This window comes from Ursus maritimus, unplaced genomic scaffold (genome assembly GCF_017311325.1).
Source record: "Ursus maritimus isolate PB19 unplaced genomic scaffold, ASM1731132v1 scaffold_9, whole genome shotgun sequence".
In the NCBI taxonomy this organism is placed as follows: domain Eukaryota; kingdom Metazoa; phylum Chordata; class Mammalia; order Carnivora; family Ursidae; genus Ursus; species Ursus maritimus.
The window spans coordinates 48,044,018-48,064,533 of NW_024427107.1; the positions used below are offsets into that span (position 1 = coordinate 48,044,018).

At 30.5% G+C, this 20,516-nt stretch overlaps 1 protein-coding gene across 33 annotated transcripts in view; it reads left to right on the forward strand.

The window, feature by feature from the left end:
• The window catches only part of RIMS2 (regulating synaptic membrane exocytosis 2), a 561,128-nt gene that overhangs the window by 313,901 nt on the left and 226,711 nt on the right, over positions 1 to 20,516 (forward strand). For all 33 annotated transcript variants that reach the window (XM_040625672.1, XM_040625662.1, XM_040625669.1 and 30 more), the window contains one exon: positions 20,150 to 20,218. In XM_040625672.1, coding sequence (XP_040481606.1) covers positions 20,150 to 20,218 — 69 coding nt within the window. The remainder of the gene's footprint in view (positions 1 to 20,149; positions 20,219 to 20,516) is intronic.

Consider the following 20,516-nt stretch of genomic DNA (forward strand, 5'->3'; position numbering starts at 1 on the left):
TTCTCCTCTTTCTTTCAAATTGTTATACCTTGCTTTCCTTTTCTTAAAGCTTTGGCAAGGTCTTATCATAAAATGCTGAGGAAGTGGTGTTGTTGAGTAGAAGTTGCCATCCACGTTTTGTTCCACATTCCTTAGGAAAAGCTTTAAATATTTCTCAATTATAGTTGATATTTTTGTGTAATTAGTGTAAGATTTTTACACTACACTGAGATTCAGGAAGTTCTGTTTTATTCCTAGTTTGATGAAATTTTTAAATCTTGAATGGATATTGAATCGTATCAATTTTTTCTGCATATATGGATATAAGTATATGATATTTCTCTCTTACTCTATTAATATGGTATATTGCATTGATTTTCAGATGTTAATCTAGCACTTCTGTGATGAATTCAGGTAGCTCATGATGCATAATCATTTTATCTATCCCAGGTTTCAATTTGCTGATACTATGTGTAGAATTCTTGCATCTATATTCATGAGAAAGAAAGATTGTCTTTTAGTAGCTTTTGTTATCAATGCAACACTGGCTTCAAAAAAGTATTAGGAAGTGTTTCTTCTTTTTCTGTTAGATATCTTATTTCCCTTTCTTAAAATAATTCCTGTCAAGTTTTGATGTGAGTATTGTGCTGGCCTCATAAAAAGTGTTTGGAAGTATACGATTATTTTCTATTGTTTGAAAGAATTTCTGCATTATCGATATTATTTCTTCTTTAAATGTTTAGAAGTATTCACCATTTAAGTCATCAAGGTTGGTAATTTCTTAGTGTGTAGGTTTTTTAATTATAATTTCAATTTCTCTGCTAAATTTAGAACTTTTCAAAATTTGTGACTTGTGCCAGCTTTCTTTTTTTCTTGGAATTTGTATATTTCTCCTAATTAAAAAAATATTTACATAAAATTATTCAAAATAATATCTTGTTTTCTAGTTAATGTCCATTGGATGTGTAGTGATGTCCTCTTTTCCCCAGTATTGGTAATTTGCTCCTTCTTTTTCTTGTTTTTTTTTTTTGTTTTTTTGTTTTTTTTTTGGTCAGGCTTTCTAATGATCTGTTGATTAGTCTTTAAAACAAAAAACCTGTTTTGTTTCTTCTCTAGGTTGAATTTGTTTTTCTTTTCCACTAACTTTTGTTCTTATTATTTGTCTCCTTTACTTTCCTTAGATGTAGTTTATTTGTTTCTTCTCATTTCTTCAGAAAATACTTACATAATTTTTATTGTGATGCTTTCATTTACCTATCAGTTATTTATTCCAAAGCTTAGGGTCTATCTATCTATCTATCTATCTATTTATTTGATGTCTGGCGTTTTTCTACTCTTGTCAGAGTATATACTTTGGATCATTTGGAATCTTTAAAATTACTAATTTTCTTTATGGTGCTTCGTGTAACCATTTTTGGCAAATGTTCTTGAAAAGAGTATTTGTTATGTCACAGTTCTGTAAATGTTCTACAAGTTAATCAGGTTTATCAGTTTTTTTGTTCAAATCTGGGTTTGCTTTTTTTTTTTTTTCCCCTGACCTGAGTATTCCACCAGTTATTGAGAGATGTTAACATTTTATGTATGATTGTGGACTTCTCCTCTTAATTTTGTCACTATTTGCTTTATGGATTTTGAAGTTATGTTATTGGTTGTATATAAATTAAATTGATATGCTTTTACTAACAGACTGATAATTTTATCATTACATAATATGTCTCTTTGTATCTAGGCATGCTTTTTCCTTAAAACCCTCTTTACTTATGTTAGTAATGCTGTCGCTGCTTTTCTTTGGTTAACTTTTTTTTTTTTTTTGATGTGATATATCTCTCTCAATTCTTTTACTTTCCACTTCTTTGTGTCCTTACATTTAAGGTTTGTCTTTTGAAAACAATGTAAAGTTTGTCTTCTTAAATTCATTATGACAAGATTTTTTTTATTGGGATAATTCATACATTTACATTTAATGTAATTTCTTATAAATTTTGCTTAATATTTTACACTATTTTTTATTTTTTATTTGTCCTTTTTTCTTCTTTCTTGCTTTCTTTTGAAATTCACATGATCTTATTTATATCCACAAATATTTAGTTACTTGTTATGGTGCTTGTGATTGATCTAAAGATACATTATATTTAGATAGAAAGTAAAACTCTTATTCACAAAGTTGCATGTAAAATACACATTTTTCCCCCCAAAATTATGTTTAATCTTATTTAGGTATCTCTGTTCCCAGTCAAATATTAATCTTTATTCCTTATCCTGACCTACTCTCACCTCTTAATGGAGTTTCCAGGAAGCCCTAAAAAAGTAAATATTCAGAAAAGACCCATTAATTTTTAATCCTTGTAGTGCTTCACTGATTTGTCCCAGTATACAATGGCTACTTGAAACTAGGTCTATGCATAGAAGTTTTTACTGATGCTGTTCCTTGGTGCTTAGCATCCAGCTGGATCATGGAGCTACGATCCTAGAATCCTAAAACATCACTGGACTTCGGAGAGGTCCTAGAGTCTGGTTCCCTATTATTCACAAAGCTCTCTAACCACTGTCTCCTTACTAATTCTGAGAAATAGTGACCTTATCAGTGCCTTCCTCCTTTCTCTGCCCCCTCTAGACTCCTGTCTCATTTCTCTCCTCTAGCAAAATCTCATTAGTAAGCCTAGAGTATGGAAAGTAAAGTGCTATAAGTCATTTTGCTTTTCAACCTGAAACATTAATTTCTCTAATTAAAAGAAACATAAAAAAGCTCACCACTCTTTAAAATGTATAAGGGGAAACATAAGGATAACAAAGCATAATTTATGTCTCAGTACACAATCATGCCATAATCTTGGAATTTGTATAATTTTTTTTATTATATATAGAAAGGAGAGTTGTAAAATTAAAATTATAAGCTTATGTGGAGGTATTAGAGAATAATGCAAGCTGTGATGAGAATTTTAGCTAGGGTTTAAAAGAATAATAAGATATCAGTAAATGGATGTAAAAAGGACATGGAATTAAACTTCTATCCTGATGTTCTTAAAAAAGAAAGCCGTTATATATATTATAATATCAATATGGGACATACACATAGTTTTATTGAAGACACAGTTTTGTTGAAGACATACTATTACATGTAGGAACACTGTTGCCAAGAATGAAGTTCCACCATTCAGAGTTACCACTAAAGTACATAAACAGTAGGAGCACCTGGCTGGCTCAGTCAGTGGAGTGTGCAACTCTTGATATCAAGGTTGTAAGTTTGAGCCCCACATTAGGGCTAGAGATTACTTAAAATCTTTTAAAAAAGCAAAACACCTAAACAGTAGAGTGACATAAAGTAAGAAAACCACAACAGAAATAGTTCCTTTACTAAATATTTATCCATTTGAAATTCTAGGGTTTGGATGTTTATATTAGCGTTAACTTGCATATGTGGGTAAATCAATATGAATATGAATATGAATATCATCATCCTAAATATTTTAATAAAAAGTAATTAACATGATACAAATATATCTATGAAGAATTATAAAACTGGTAAAAATGTTAATTGTTTCCGCATGTAAAATATGATTTCAATATAGACATTTACTTAGATTTACAGTTATATTCAGTGTTTTTCACTTAAGGAAGTATTTATATAACAATTCATTGGTATTATAATTTAAAATTATATACACTATAGCAATTCAGTTTTTAAAGTAACAAGATATTTTATTTATTAACTGTGTAACATATTTCTATTATACTTTTTCCTATAACTTTTTGCTGCATACCTTGTGATCACCTCTTCATAAGACCGTTTTGTACTATCAGTTATATTCATGTGTGCTCTACTGATTATACAAATTCTTTTTCTTTATATTACTTTTATTCTGCTTTTTTTCTTGTTTAGAAAGATTGTTGTAACTTTATCTCTTTTTTTGTTGTTTTCATTGTCTTTGTTTTTTGGATGTTGAGATATTCTTCATTATTATTACTCTCAGAGTTTTCTTTTTCTTTTTCTTTGTGATGTAAGAGTTTTTGACATCTTCAAGCATCTTCAGTCTTCTCATTTTCAGTTCGTGACTTTACCTAGTACATTTACCATTACATTTTAACTTTAGTATGGTTAATAATTCTTTTTTTCCGATGGTATGCTGGAACTAGAGCCAGTTGTGCCTATCTCTTCTCTTCACAGTCATTGACATTGGTAGCTTGAATCGGCTATCTGGGAATATATACATTATGGAAATTGACAAATATTACAAACCAAGGCTTTTTCTTCACCAGTTGGAAAGTTGTTAAACATTTACTAGCGTACCACTGCCTTATATAGTATATAAAAATTAATTTCAGATTTAACAAAATTTAAATGCAAAAAGTCAAAATGTTAAAGGGCTAGAAAAATATACATGAGTATTTAAACAAGCTATATATGAAAACAGAGGAGGGAAACTCAGAAAAGAGTATCAGTAGGTTTTAAAAATATATGGTAAATATATTAAATCTATTTTAGATGAAAATGGTGGAAGGTAACTTGGTAACCTGATAAGTGAAGTGATGGTAAGTGTTGGTTGGTCAAACCTGATAATTTAGTTTATGTTGATTTTTTGAAGTTCTAGTTTAAGCTAGTTGATTCAGTTTTTCTTTAGTTTATGAAATTTGTCCCAGATAAATGTTACAATTATTCAACTCTACATTTTTTTTCTAATTTCTACAATTATACTCTGACCTCAGAAATTCCTATACAGTGGTTAGAATAGTTATTTTTTTCCTCAAAATACTTTATATAATTCCATCACTGTGTAGAAAACTAATCAGACAAATCAATCATGTAAAATATTGCCAAATATACTACTTCTCTATTTGTTAAATAAAGTTCAGAATAATTTCATTCAAATTTTAAATCTTTTAATTGAACATTAGAAGCTAAGCTTCTGTGATAATGTTTGAATCTATTATTTTATTTTCCTGTAACTTTCTATCTGGGCTAATGACTTAGATGTGTCAGGATAAACATTTACATTTCTCCAGGTATTAGGGCATATTTACACTTCTCTGGTATTTTTATGGCATGATAGTTCATACATTCCCTTAAATTGCTAATGATATTTACATGATAATTTACTTATCTTTCAATTTGAAAACAATTTATTGATATTTTCCTACCTTTTAAAACTTTGTAAATAATTATATATAGAAAAATGTAACTAATTTGTATCCTGCTAAATTATTTGTAACAATTTCTCTTTCTATATTTGCATTTTTATCAAGTGAGAATATCAAAATAACTTGTTCCCTGTAAATTTTCAAATTGTTCCTCCTCCAAAAGAAATCAGTTTTAAAATATATTTTTTCAAAATCAAGAATTCCAAAATGAATAATGTTTTTCTAAGATTCCTTCAATTTAAGCACATTAGTTGCTTATTACATGCTAAATTTCTGTGTATAACTAATACCTCTTACATTTCATGGTTTGTTATATAACCATGTAGTATTAATAAAATTGATTGCCTTTAGTATGCAGGGCAGATCTATTATTAATTTCTTATTTTATGTACCTTCTCTTAGCCTGTAATTATTTCATTTAATCAAAGTTTCTGCTAACATAACTTGAATTTTTTACTAATTCAGATATGATGTGTCTTTCTATCTTATTTTATTCCGAATTAGTATGCCCTTTTTATTTTATAACAAAAATGTTAAAATACAGTCTGTACTATAAAGCAGAGATTAGATTTCAATATCCCTATTACATATAAAGATTTTAAATGTATTTTTGACATTATTTTAACATTTTTTTCCCAGATAAAGCCTTATGTTCATATAATTCAGGTAAATTTTAGCATGCACAATGTTTAATGCATGTACTTATATGCACAGTTTAATTGGTTTTGTTTTGTGCTTTGTCTGGTTATTGTGCATATGTTAAATTCCTAAACAAAATGTCAGTAGCTTCCTTTTTCTGCCTGTAGTACTCTTCCAGTATTTCCATGTTTACATCTTTAGTATTTTGGTATTAAAACCATTTGTTGAAATACAGTGATTTATGATTTCAGTGTGTCTAATATCGTGTCTTTTAGTATGGTACTAGTTTATCAATGAAGTATGGTAAAATATATTCTGTGTTACTGTGTGCATTGTTTCACAAAATTTGGGTACAGTCTTTAATGTTTCTGACTAATGGAAGGATAGTTTTAAAAATTCCAAATATGTTGAATTAAAATATAATTAAAACTATGACATTTGCTGTAGTTTCCATCATTTTAGCTATTCTGTCATAACTTTTAAGGAAAACTGAATAGATTTACTTTTATTACTCTAATGTGTTATAATCTTTAAATTCACACATGCACGGAGTATGTCAAGATATTTTAAACTAATGTGAAATTTTATAACTGGTCACTGGGACTTACTTTAGTTTTAATACTTTTAATATGAAAATATTTTACATATATATAGTCTAATGAACTTTTATATTTTTAAAAATTATCTTCTTGAATGGGATTAGGAAGTAATTATAAAAAGCTTCAGGAATGGCACACTAAAGTTTCAGATCGACTGAGGAAGACTACCACTTACAACCAGGATGGAATAGAAGGGACTGGACTTCCTACCTCAGACAACAAAAATGGACAAATATATAAGTCAATTGATTTAATAACGCTGGATATCAGGCAACTAAGGACAGGAATTATTAAGAGTAGGAAGACAAATGAGTTGAATCTTAAAATTGCGTTAGCCTGCCACTTTAAGAGAATATCCTGCACAGAGCATAGGGTGAGAGAAGGTAGGTGGAGCCTATGAACTCCCTGAGCTAAGGTGATGGAACTGAGAGTTTGGGGAATAACAGTATCTAGAGTTCACAGAAAAGACTACTGAAGAGGAGAGAACTATCCAGAGAGAGAACTCCAAAGAACTTCAGAGGGTCCCTCTCAAGTGTTCAGCTGAGTATTGATCTGTGCATGAATGGAGGAATCTACCCAACCTCGAGAAAGGACCACCCAAAAACAATAGAAGTAATAATGCCTGAGGATAGTGTCTATTTGTTTCCTTTTCCCCCCCATGAGACTGGATAACATCAGATTTCAAAGGACATTGGGTTGAGTGCACAGAAGTCTCTGGCCTTAGTAGTGAACAATATTTGGCCCTAGACTGACACTGTATCACCTTAAAAAATCTTAAAAGCAAGAAATGAAAGGATCAAAATGTTTCTAAGTAACACAACTGCATGTAGCAAAAACTCAAGAATAGTTATAGAAATACCGAAGTATCTAACACATAACAATGGCAAATTCACAATAGCTGGCCTCTAATAAAAAATTACCAGCCATGCAAAAGAGAAAAAAAAAAGACCCATACAAAGGATTTAAATCAATCAAAACTAAACAAGAACTGGTACAGATGTTATAATTAGTAGACAAGGATATTAAATGGTTACAGAAATATACTCCATATGTTCAAAATGTTAAGTAAAGACATGAAAGATATAAATGGATCCAAATGAAACATCTGTAAATGAAAACTACAGTGTCTAAAATAAAAATACACTGAATGCGATTAACAACAATAAACATTGCAGAGAAAAAGTTAGTGAACTTGGAAATACAGCAATAAAGACTATCCAAAATGAAGCACAAATAAAAAAGAGAATTTAAAAAAATAACAAAGTATCTGTGAGCAATGGGCAACCTGAAGCTGCCTAATACACAAGTAATTTAAGTCGTGCAGGAGAGAAGAGGCAAATATTTGAAGAAATAATGGCTGAAAATTGTCCAAATTTGATGAAAACTATAAACTCATATGTCCAGGAAGCTCAATGAACTCTAAAAACAGAAACATGAATAAGAATATAGGTACCTCATAATTAAATTTTTTAAAATCAATAATAAAAAATCATAAAGCATCTGGAGAAAACAGACTCACTACATAACTGTGAAATAAAATAAAGATGACTGCAGATTTTTCATTGGAAACAGTGCAAGTACTCAGAGAAAAAGATATCAATCTAGACCTCCCTACCCATTCCTATTTCTTTTAAAAATGAAGATGAAATAATGATTTTTTTCAAACATACAACTGTTGAAAGAACTCATCACCAGAAGATATGCACTACAACAAATATTAAAGGAAGTCCCTCAAGCAGAAGAATGATGATACTAGGTGGAGACATAGAATATAGATGTATATAAAGAAATAGGGAACACAAGAAATGATAACTAGAGGGGTAAATATATAAGGTTTATTCTTACTCTTTAAATACCTTTTTAACATAACATAATAAAAATTATTATAAAAAATACCTAAATATAATTGTCTGCTAAAACAAATAGCAATGTAATATAAGGTGTGCAGCATATGTGAAAGTTAGGAGAGGAAAATAGAAGTGTATGATTATAACATTTTTATAGTGTACTTATTAGAAAAGAAGTATGTTATCACTTGAAAATAGATTGTAATAAGTTAAATATATATGCTCTGAGCCCCAAACCCACAAAACAAAGGGTTGTACCTAACTAATAAGCCAACAGAAAAGATAAAATGGAACCATGAAAGTATCCATTTCACCCGAAAGAATACAGAAAGTGGGGAAAATGGAGCAAAGAACAGATGGGACAAATAGAAAATAAACAGCAAGTTGATAGATGTAAAATAACCAAATCAATCATATTAAATGTGAATAGTCAAAATACTGCAATTAAAAGACAGAGATTGTCAAATTGGATTTTTTAAAAAGGCAAAGCCAGCTATATATTGCCAGTGAGAAACCTACTTTAAATATAAAAACACAAAGAGTTTTAATTTCAAAGGATGGAAAAGATATACCCCACTAACACTAATTTAAAGAAATATGACGTACCTATATTAATATTAGACAAATAAGACTTTAGAGCAATGAGTTTTACCAAGGATAGAGGAGGTAGTTTTGTAGTAATAAAATGGTAAATTGATCAAGAGAACATATCATTCCTAAACATTTAAGCATGTAATAATAAAGCTTCAAATTACATGGGGAAAAATTTAAAGAGAGATTGTTAGACTGGATTTTTAAAAAAAGAAAAAAACAAGATCCAACTCTGGTGCTTTGAAAAGCTCAACAAAATTAACAAACTAGACTGATCAAGAGAAAAGACACAGATTACGAAAACCAGTAATGCATTGGAAATCACTACAAATTTAACAAGTTAAAAGGATTACTTTGGGAATACTTTGGGGAATCCTTTGTGAATACAATGAACACCTGTATGCCATGAAATTAAACAACATAGAAGAAGTGGACAAATTTCTAGAAAGCCACAAATTATAGAAACTTATCCGAAAATATAAGAAATCTGAATAAAACTATAATGACAAAAGAAGTTGAGTTAGTAAAAAGAAAAGGTTAGACCTTCTAGTGGCTTCACTGATGAATTCTATCAAATATGTAAAAAGAAATACCAGTGTTTCTTACATTCTTTGAGGGAAAAAAAGGAGAAGGAAATGCTCTCCAATTCATTCTATGAGACCAATATTATTCCAATACCAAAGGCAGAGAAACATTATAACAACAAAACTGCAGACCAATATCTCATGAATGTAAACATGGAAATCCTGAACAAAATATTAGTAAGTTGAATTAAAAATGTTTATTCACTGTAACTAATAGGGATTTACCCCTAATGCAGTGTTTGTTTACTAACTAAAATCAATTAAGTATAATTCAACGTAGTAATAGATAAAAAGATAAAATCACATGATCATGTGATGAGATGGAGAAAAGGCTATGACAATAGCAGCACTCCTTCACAACAAAAACTATCAACAAAGTAGAAATAGAAGGGAACTTCCTCACCCTGATAAAGAAGACTTTAAAAAACCTACTGCTGACATCATTTTTAATTATAGAAAACTGAATGCTTTCTCCTTAACTGGGGACTAGGCAAGTATACTTGCTCTTACTATTTTTATTCAATGGTGCCCTGGAGATTCTAGTTAGGGCAGTCAGGCAAGGAAAATAAATAAAAGTCATTCAAAATGGAAAGAAAGAAGTAAAACTATCTTTATTCAGAGACATCATTCTTCTACATGTAGAAAATTCTAAAGATTCATCAGAAAACTACTAGAACTAATAAATAATGTCAAAAAAGTCTCAAGGTACATGAACAATATACAAAATCAATTATATCCTATATACTAGACACTAACATTTCGAAAAAGGTAATTAAGAAATATTTTCATTCCCACAGTATCAAAAATTTTAAAATACCTATGAATAAATTTCATAAAATAAGTACAAACTTGAATACTAAATAAATCAGAAAATCTTGCTGAAGAAAATTAAAGGAACATCTAAGTAAATGAAGAGATATTCCAAATTAATAGATTGGAAGACTCAGTATTATTAGGATGGCAGTTCTCCCCCAGATTTGTCTACAGATTCAGTACAATCACTAACAAAATCTAAGCATTACTTTTTGCTATAATTAATAAACTGATCTTAACATTTGTATGGAAATGCCCAAGATTCAGAACAGCCAAAAAGGAACAAATTTGGAAGACTTAGCAATTCCTGATTTCAAACTTACTACAACACCACGGTAATCACAACATGGGGGTACTGGCATAATGGAATCTAAGTCAGAATTCAAAAATAAACCCTTATATTTATGGTCAGTTGATTTACAACACGGGTGCCATGGCAATTCAGTTGGGGAAAATTGTTTCTTAGCCATTAATACTTGAACAATTGAATATCCACATGTAGAAAGATTAACTTAGACTCTGTCTCACACCATCCACAAAACCTAACTTAAAATTGATTGTAAACTTAACTGTAAGAGCTAAAACTATAAAACTGTTAGAGGAAAATATAGGAGAAAATCGTCATTACCTTGGGTTAGGCAGAGGTTTCTTCAAGACAAAAGCAAAAGCATTATCAAAGAATGAAGTGATAAATTGGACTTCATAAAAATTTAAAATGTTTGTGATTCAAAGACAGCATTAAGAAAGTAAAAGACAAGCCACAGTCTTGGACAAAATATTTGCAAAGCACATATTTGGAAAAGGACTTGCATTCAGAATTCATCAAGAAATCTTGAAAGTCAATAATGAGAAGACAAATGATACAATCAAAAGGCAAAATATTTGAATATCATTTCAGTGAAGATATATGGATAGCAAATAAGCACATGAAAATATTCCCAGTATCATTAGTTATTAGTGAAATGCAAATTTTAACAATGAGATATCACTTTACATTTACTAAAACGAGTGCAACAAAAAAAGACGATAACAATTTTTGGCAAGGATTTTGAGAAAATGGAATCCTTATACATTTGCTGATGAAAATGTGAATTAGTGTAGCCCTTTGGAAAACAGTCTGGTGGTTTGTTAAAAAGTTAAAATAAATTTACCATATGACACAGCAGCTCACTCCTAGATGTACACCCAAGTGAAATGAAAATGAATGCCCACTCAAAGTCTTGTACCTGATGTTTACACCAGCATTATTCATAATGGCCAAAAAGTGGAAATAGTTCAAATATCCATCAGTTGATGAATGGATAAATAAAATGTGGTATCCGTACAGTGGATTGCTATACATAACAAAGTATTAATGAATACCACCACATGGCTCAACATAAAAAAAATATTATGCTAAATAAAAGGTGCCAGATACAAAAGGCCACGTGTTGTATGATTCCATTTATATAACAGAAAAAGCAAATCTATAGAGCAGAGATTAGATTAGTAGTTGTCTGGCTGGGGATAGGAATGGGGAATGAGTGAAAATGAGTATGAGGAATTTTGGGGGGATGATGGAAATGCTCTAAATTTAGATTGTGGTGAGGATTACGCAACTCTTAAAATTTACTAAAAATTACTGGTTAGTATACTTAAAACCATTATATTATATAAATTATACCTCAATTTTAAAAATACAGTGAGGAAACTACAGAAGAAATAGATAAAACCTCAATTATAGTCAGATTTTAATGCTCTTTTCTTAGTAATTTATAAAATAAGTAGACAGAAAAGCAGTAATACTGGAGGGGATCAATAATTTCAACTAAATTAATGTTTATAGAACATTCAACATAACAGCATCAGAATACACCTTCTTTTTAAGTGCATTCAGAGCACTTATTAAGATAGATAATATTCTGGCCAAAAAAAAGTCTCAATAAATTTAAAAGTATTCAAGTCATACAAAGTATGTTATCTGACCATTATAGAATTAAATTAGAAATCAATAATAGAAATATCTCCTGATAATCTCCAAATATTTAGAAACTAAATAGCACTCTTCTAAATAACTGTGAGTCAAAGGAGAACTCAAAGGGAAAATAAAATGTATTTTGAAATGAATGAAAGGAAAACACAACATATCAAAATTCATGGGGTACAACTACAGCAGAAGACAGATGGAAATTTAGAGCACCAGATATTTATATTACAAAAGATATTTATAGCACCAGATATTTATATTACAAAAGATATTTATATCACAAAACATAAAAAGAGAGAGAGAGTGCAAATTAAACTCAAGTTAAATAGAAGAAAGGGAATAGTGAAAGTCAGAACAGAAAGCAGTGAAATAAAAACCAAAAAGCAGTAAAAAAATTAATGAAACCAAAGTTTGACTCTATGAAATCAATAAAATTAGTCAACTTTTAGGCAGAATGATCAGCAAAAAAAAAAAAGAAAACAGAAATTACCAATATGAGAGAAGAGGTGATGTTGCTACAGATTCTACAAACACTAAAGGGATCGTAAGGAAAAGTTATGAATAACATTATGTCGATACACTTGACAACTTGGAAAAATAGAAAATTTATTTGAAAGGCATAAACTCGATGCTCACTCAAAAAGAAATAACTTGAATAGCCCTGTATCTAATTAAAGAAGTTTAATATGTGGTTAAAAACTTTGCCACAAAGAAAATTCAAGGGCCAGATGGCTTTACCAATGAGGCGTACCAGACATTTAAGGACAATATAATACCGTTCTACACAAACTCTTCCAGAAAAATGTATATTTGGGAAAACTTCCCAACTTGTTTTATGAGAGAAACATTACCATGATACCAATACCTGACCAAAATACTAAAAGAAAGAAATCTACAGACCTTATAGAAATTATGGCAAGTTTAGCAAATTAAATTTTGAAAGATTTAGCAAAAGAAAAATTTAGCAAATTGAATACCACAATACATAAAATGGATAAGGTAGCATGACCAAGTAGTGTTCATCCCAGAATTCAGTGTTTATTTACCATATGAAAATTAATGTTATTCATCATATTTAAAAAAATTCAAAATCATTATCTCAAGAGATTCAGAAAATCTTTTTCTGAATTACAAAATCAAACATCCATTTCTGTTAAAAAAAAAAGGAAAGAAAAGAAAGAAAGAAAAAGAAAAGAAACTCTAAGCAAAGTAGAATGGAAAGGAACTTTCTTAAAAAATAGGTAAAGCACATTTATCGAAACCTACAGCTGAATCATACTTAGTGATAAAAGACTGAAACCTTTCTTTGTAAGATCAGAACAAGAAAATGTTGTCCGTTCTCCCTACTTCTATTCAGAATTGTACTGTAGGTTCTAGCTGGTAAATAAGGAAAGAAAAAGAAATAAAATGCTCCCAAATTGAAAAGGAAGAAGAAAAATGATGTTGAATACTACATCTTCATCTATATAGAAAGTGAGGTGAAATCTACACAAAAGCTATTATAATTAAAAAGTGAGTTTATGAGCTTGTTGGATACATTTGTATTTATATGTACCTTCAATGAACAATTGAAAATTGAAATTTAGTAATACAATGCCATTTAAATGTGTCAAAAATATGAAATATTTATGGGTAAATTTCACAAATGTGTAAAAGATCTCTAAACTAAAAATTATAAAATACTGTAAAATCAAATTTTAAAAGACTTAAATTAATGAAGAAAAATACTCTGTTCCTGGGTCAAAAGAACCAATATTATATTATGTTAATTTTCCCCAACTTGATCTACAGACTCAATTCAATTAAAAAATCTCAACAGGCATTTTTGTGTAAACTGACAAACTGACTCTAGGACGTAATTGAAAATATTTAGTATCCAGAATTGCTAAAAATCTCTCCCACTTCCCCTGCTTGTGTTACCTCTTTCACTGGCTGGCTCTCTGTCAAATAAATAAATAAAATCTTTGGAAAAAAAAAAAGAAATACAAACTAACAGAAAAAAATAACTAACTGAATTCCTGTAACTACAAATATTAATATGTTAAAAGTTGAAATAAATCTTTGATTTAGAGAAAACACTAGACTCAGACATTCAAGTAGTTCATATTTAATATTAACATATTATTTCAACTTAATAAAACTCTTGCATAATATAAATAAAGTAGGAATATTTCCAAGCTCATTTACAAGGAAAACATAACTTTTATATCAAAAATCTACAAATCCATTCCAAAAAAGGGAATTTATAGTCCCATTTCACTCTTAAATATAAATGACCAAAAAAGCTACTGTATACGGCAAATCAAATCCAATAGTTTTACAAAACTCTATAAATGTCATTGTAGACATTTACAGATCAAAGGAGAAAAAATATGTTCATTTCTTCATAATGAATTAAAAACTTTATAGAATTCAACAGAAATTCATAATGATATCTGTTAGCAAATTATGAATTAGAAACTTCCTCAGTCTGATAGAATGTCTACTAAAAACTTACAGGAAATATAATCTCAAATGGCCAATGATAGAATTATTCATTAAAAAAAGCATGAGCAGGAGTGTGATTATAATGGAGAGTCTAGTGCAATAAGAAAAGAAGAATTTAGAAATAATAAGGATTCAGGGACGCCTGGGTGGCACAGCGGTTAAGCGTCTGCCTTCGGCTCAGGGCGTGATCCCAGCGTTATGGGATCGAGCCCCACATCAGGCTCCTCTGCTAGGAGCCTGCTTCTTCCTCTCCCACTCCCCCTGCTTGTGTTCCCTCTCTCGCTGGCTGTCTCTATCTCTGTCAAATAAATAAATAAAATCTTTAGAAATAATAAGGATTCAAAGGAGAAATAAACTATCATTATTTATAGATGATATAATTATTTTCCTTAAACTCTGAAAATAATATACTGACAAATTATGGTTTACCAAGATGTCTGGATATAAGAATAATATATAAAGGTCAGTTGCATTTCTGTACACCAGTACAAACAGACATTCTTTAAATAATAACAGAATATCAGATACCTAGGAATAAATCTAACAAAAGTTATATAGAAGAACTACAGGAAAAAAATTAATGTTTATTAAGAAACATTAAGGAATACCCAAATAAATGGATATATGCCATAACCACTGATAGGAAGACATTATTGTTAATTTCCCCTATTTGACATACATATTTAATTGAGTTCTAATCCTATCAGATATCTTCAAGGACACTGATGAGTAGATTCTAAGTATGTAGAGGACTAAAGGGCCAAAAATAGCTGGAAGGATTCCTTTGAGAGCAGGGAGGAGAAACTTTCTCAGATATCAACATTTACTGTAGTTCACACGGTGTGCGTCTGGCATGAGAAAAGATCAGTCAGTGGAATACGATTGAGAGCCCAGAAGCTGACTCTACTACATGAAACGGTCTTTAATAAGGATCTGAGGTAACACGTCAGACCCAGAGAGGAGAAGTAAATGATTTAATAAATTGAGCTGGAAAAATACTATCCATAAAGAAAGAACATAGATGAAATTAGATCCCTGTCCTGCAACATGTACATAAACTTTAGGTGGACTAAGGACAGATAAAGTTAAGTTTCAGTCAGGAAGCTGAAGAGCTGTTAGAGATACGAAATAAAATATTTTTTATAAAGTTTAAGCTACAAAATTGCAGAAGAAGCTGGGAGTTCTTTGTCAGAAGGTTTGTAAGGGAATGATCGAAGAATCTGAAAAAAAGTCATGTGCCAGAAGCAACAGAGAGGACCTAGTGAAAACATTTGAAGGGCTTTTGCCTCTTCTGTTCATTAGGGGTCTTGAAGTCGTTGTAGGTCATAAGGAAGGGTTGGGAAGGAAAATGCATGTAAACCTTCCCCTCCTGCTGTAATTTTAAGGGTGACCTGCAGAAGAAGGTCTGTAGGTCCTTTGTCATGGATCTGCAGATGTGCTTGGCACAGGACTGGGGAAATCTGAAGAAAGAGGTCTAGCAGGAGCCAGAGGAGCATCTAAAATCCCAGACTTGGTTATATCATACCTAAAAACCAGAAAGAATTGGAAAGAATTGAAAAACCACAATTATCATAACAGTCTCTCACAAATGTGACCTACAGAACTGATGAACTTGAATAAATAGAACATTCTCCCAACAAATAGAGAATGTACATTCTCTTCATCTATAAATGAAACTCATGTAAAATGTTGCTGTAAGTTTTTAATACATGCATATGGTATAAATTTAAAAGTAAAAAAAAAAAAAATCTCCCCCAGCTATTTCTCAAACATCTAGTTCTCCTTACTTGAGTGAAATGCTGTTACCAGTTTCGGTATGTTTGCTCAGATAGTCTATGTTTACATAAAAAAATATGTATGGGTTTTTCCTCCTTTTTTCTAACATAAATAGTACCATTATTGTGTATCTTCTGATTTTTTTACTTTTATCTCCATTCTTTTAGTATTTATTATTGAAATCACAACCTTGCACACTTAACAAAGTAACATTAATTAACATCTCTACTATTTTTTCCAAACTGCATAAATATTGTAAAATCTGATTTGTACCATCACCCCTGCTATTTAACATATTATTGCCAGAATTTTACTCTGCCTCCCAATTAGTAATTTATTATGTCATTTTGTTCATTCAGAGTTTGTTTAGATATACCTGAATTTTTACCACTTTCTTTGCTTCCCACCTTTTTTTCATTTTATCCTCCCCTTTTTTTTTTCCTGGGATGAATTTCTCTATTTTTAGAGTACACATATTTTAGTAGTGCTTTCAATGAAGATCTGGAAACAGGCTGTGTTTTTCTGAATATGTCTTTATTTCTTTATTCCTGATGAAAAGTTTAGCTATATATAAAATTCTAGAATTCCTTTTATTCACTCTCTCTCAGCATCCTGACAATGTTATTTTAATAACTTCTGACTTCCAACCTTGTGGAAAAGTCTCTCCATTTATTTAACTTTTCTTTAAATTGTTAGCAGTTGTTATGAGTTTAATTGTGTCCCACCAAAAGCTTATGTCCTACCCCCAGTACCTAAGGATGTGAACTTATCTGTAAATAGAGTTAATACAGAAGTAATGAAGTTTTTACTTTTGAGGTCACTAGGATAGACTTAATCCAATATGACTGATGTCCTTATATAAAGCGGAAATTTGGATACAGATAGATGTGAACAGAGGGAAGACAACGTGAAGACATTCAGGGAGAGGATAGCCATGTGACTGGAGGGCTGTATTTACAAGTGAAAGAACGCCAAGGATTGCTAGCAAACCCCAGAAGCTAGAAGAGACAAGGGAGGATTCTTTCCTGGAGCCATCAGAGAGGGCATATAGCACGGCTGACACCCGATTTTGGACTTCTACCCTCCAGAACTGTGAGACAATAAATTTCTGTTGTTTGAAGCCCCCCAGTGTTTGGTACTTTGTTGCAGCAGGCCTAGGAAACTAATGCAGCAGTGTTTTGTGGCTTGGAGGTGTACATGTTTTGCACATGTTTCGTTACATGTATTCTTAGATTTTCCATGTGCTTTGGTAAGTGATAGTGGCTTTGAAATTTATTTCTAGTTGTTCATTGCTATTCTCTAAAAAATACAGTTCATTTTTGTATGTTGATTATGTATGTATTCTGCAATCTTGCTAAATTATTAGTCTTAGTAAGTTTTTTATAGCTTCCGTAGGAGTTTTAATTTACATGATCATGTTACCACTTGCTTTCCCATCCGTGTGCCATTCATTTATTTTCCTTGCTGTGTTTTACTGTAATGCAAGTGCAGTGTTGAGCAGAAAGGGTTGGAGTGGGCATTCTTAGTTTATTCTTTGTTTTAGGGGGACTACATTCTGTATTTCATAAGTAAGTCTGATGTGAGCTATAGGTTTCATGAATGGGGTAAGCGTTTTCAAATGATTCTTCTACATCTGTTGAAATGATTTTAAAATTGCATGTATAAATGAAAAACTCTAATATAAATAAACTAGAAAGAAAAATTAACAAATTAACCACTGTTGAAGAAAATTCCATTGTAATTTTCTCTCAATCACTGATAGATCAAGCAAACAAAAATTTAGGAAAGAAACAAATTAACAAGTTTAATCTCATGCTCAAAAAAAGAACTCTGCATTTAATAGTTAATGAATTTATATTCCCGTTATATCCATGAAACATTTGTAAGAATTATTAATATATTATTTAATAATTCATCTTCTGACTAATTTCAAAGACTGGAAGACTTGACAAATACAGGCTGTTTTTTTCAGCACCAGTATTACTATGTCAATTTAAAAAAAAAATAAATCCCCTCACAAAGGCTGATAAAATGAACTTCATTTTTTGCTGGTGTCATTCTTATCTTCCACCAGAGGCAGATCTGATTCTTGACCAACACTAAAAGCATGTAATCTTTATGCTGTAGTATGTATGGCACATTAAACTATCGTTATGCTGTCCTTGAGCATTCACGTTTACAAGGTGAAGTCTTGTTACAAGATGAGTAGCAATTCTTATCATGTCTCTCTTCAGTAACTTCATCTGTGGTATCCTTTTTTTCCCCAAATCCATTTAGAAAGTATACACTAATTCCGTAAATCCTTTTATGCTCAGTCTTTTGGGATATTGCGTGGTAATTGTAGTTTCCATATCAGTTGGGGCTGTAAGAGCCTATGATTTGATTGGGTTTAAAGTTTTATGATAGAAGGCTTTGGAAGGAATATAGCAGTGAGCCCATTCAGTGGGACCACATGATCAAAACAGATCAATGTCTTTTATGTAACCATTAAAAGGGGGAAAACAGTTCCGGCAACAGACTCTCCTTTCCCAAGAGGGCAGGGGTTAAAACAAACAAAAAAAGATTGAAATGTATAGAATATTTCTAAGAGGAAGTTGGAAATATTGGAGGGCAATCCTAGAATGTCTAATCATTGCTACTTTAGGTACCTTATAAAAAATGAGCTTTCAGTGTTTTATATACGTTACAGGAAAGCATTTGTTTTCTGATAACTGAATTTGGTCTATTTAATGAATAATGTGTGGTGTAAGTAGACTGACAAAAACAGTCATTTCTTGAAGTAGCAATGCTGTTTTCATTTATCATTAAGTATTTTCTGATTGTAAGGAAGGAAAAAATACTGTAATAAGGGATTCTATTGTGTAAGATGTGCCTATTTTTGAGACACATGTAGGAGAAAAGATACATTAAAAAAATCACATGTTTATATGCATATGTGATATACTTCATAATCAAATGTGAAGACAATCGGCTTTAGCCATCAGTTCAGTGCTATTTTTGCCATAACATGATTAACATTTTAAAATTTTGTAATAGAGGTCTTAATTATGTTAATTATTACTGCTCTGTTTGAGGCTATTTCTTAGAAAATAAAACAATTGTGTGTAATTAATACACAATTTAGATGTATTAATAAGTTTGTAGATGATTTATTTCTCATTTTCTTTTCAAAGCAATGGAGGAACAGCTAAACTAATACTGAAAGAAGATTAAGATGTCTTAAATTATACTTCTCTATGAGTGTGAAAAATGAAGAATTGGGTATATTTAATTTATTAGTCATGCGTGTTAGAAAAAGGCACATGAATGCTCTTGAAATAACATTGTTTTGCTTTGAAATTTATATAGACTTAAGTGCCTTTGTCTAAAAGCATCTGAAACTGACTTAACTTAGCTATTTTTAACTTAGCTTTTTGTTCAATAGATTTTATCAATCAACATTAAATCGCATACATATATTATTTGGTATTTAATATTATTTCAAGCTTTAGGCATTTGGGAAATTTATTTTATACATTTTAAGCATAAAATTTAAGAATAATATCTTCACATTATGAAATATGAGTAAAAATAAGTGTGAGCTCATAATGACTTTCCTTCTCTCTCTATTTTTTATTCTCAAGTATTTCATTCAAAATTCTTTCACTTTTTTTTTTAGGTTGGTGAGGAGTTTTTTTTTTTCTCCCCCTTAATATTCAGCAATTTTAATTATTTCTATTGTTTGCTTCATAGGGTCAAAAAGAATAAGTGATAGTGAAGTCTCTGACTATGACTGTGATGATGGAATTGGTATAGTATCAGGTAAGAATTTCAGAATTATTTTATAGTAATAAGAAGGAAGGTTATTCATCATTATCTACCAATAAACAGATTAAATAATATATAAAATGAGAAAGAAATAACTTGCCTGTTTATCCCCTCTCACCCCAAAAAAACCACCTTATGGCAATTTAACCATTGAATAATTCCAGTTGCTGGAACTCTTGTATCAATTGTTAAACTGAATATTCTTTTACTGAAAGTGAATACTTCTAAGTTTTCTATTTTTAAACTGCTAAATCATAAGGATTTTACCATAAATTTGAAAAGTTATTGTGTA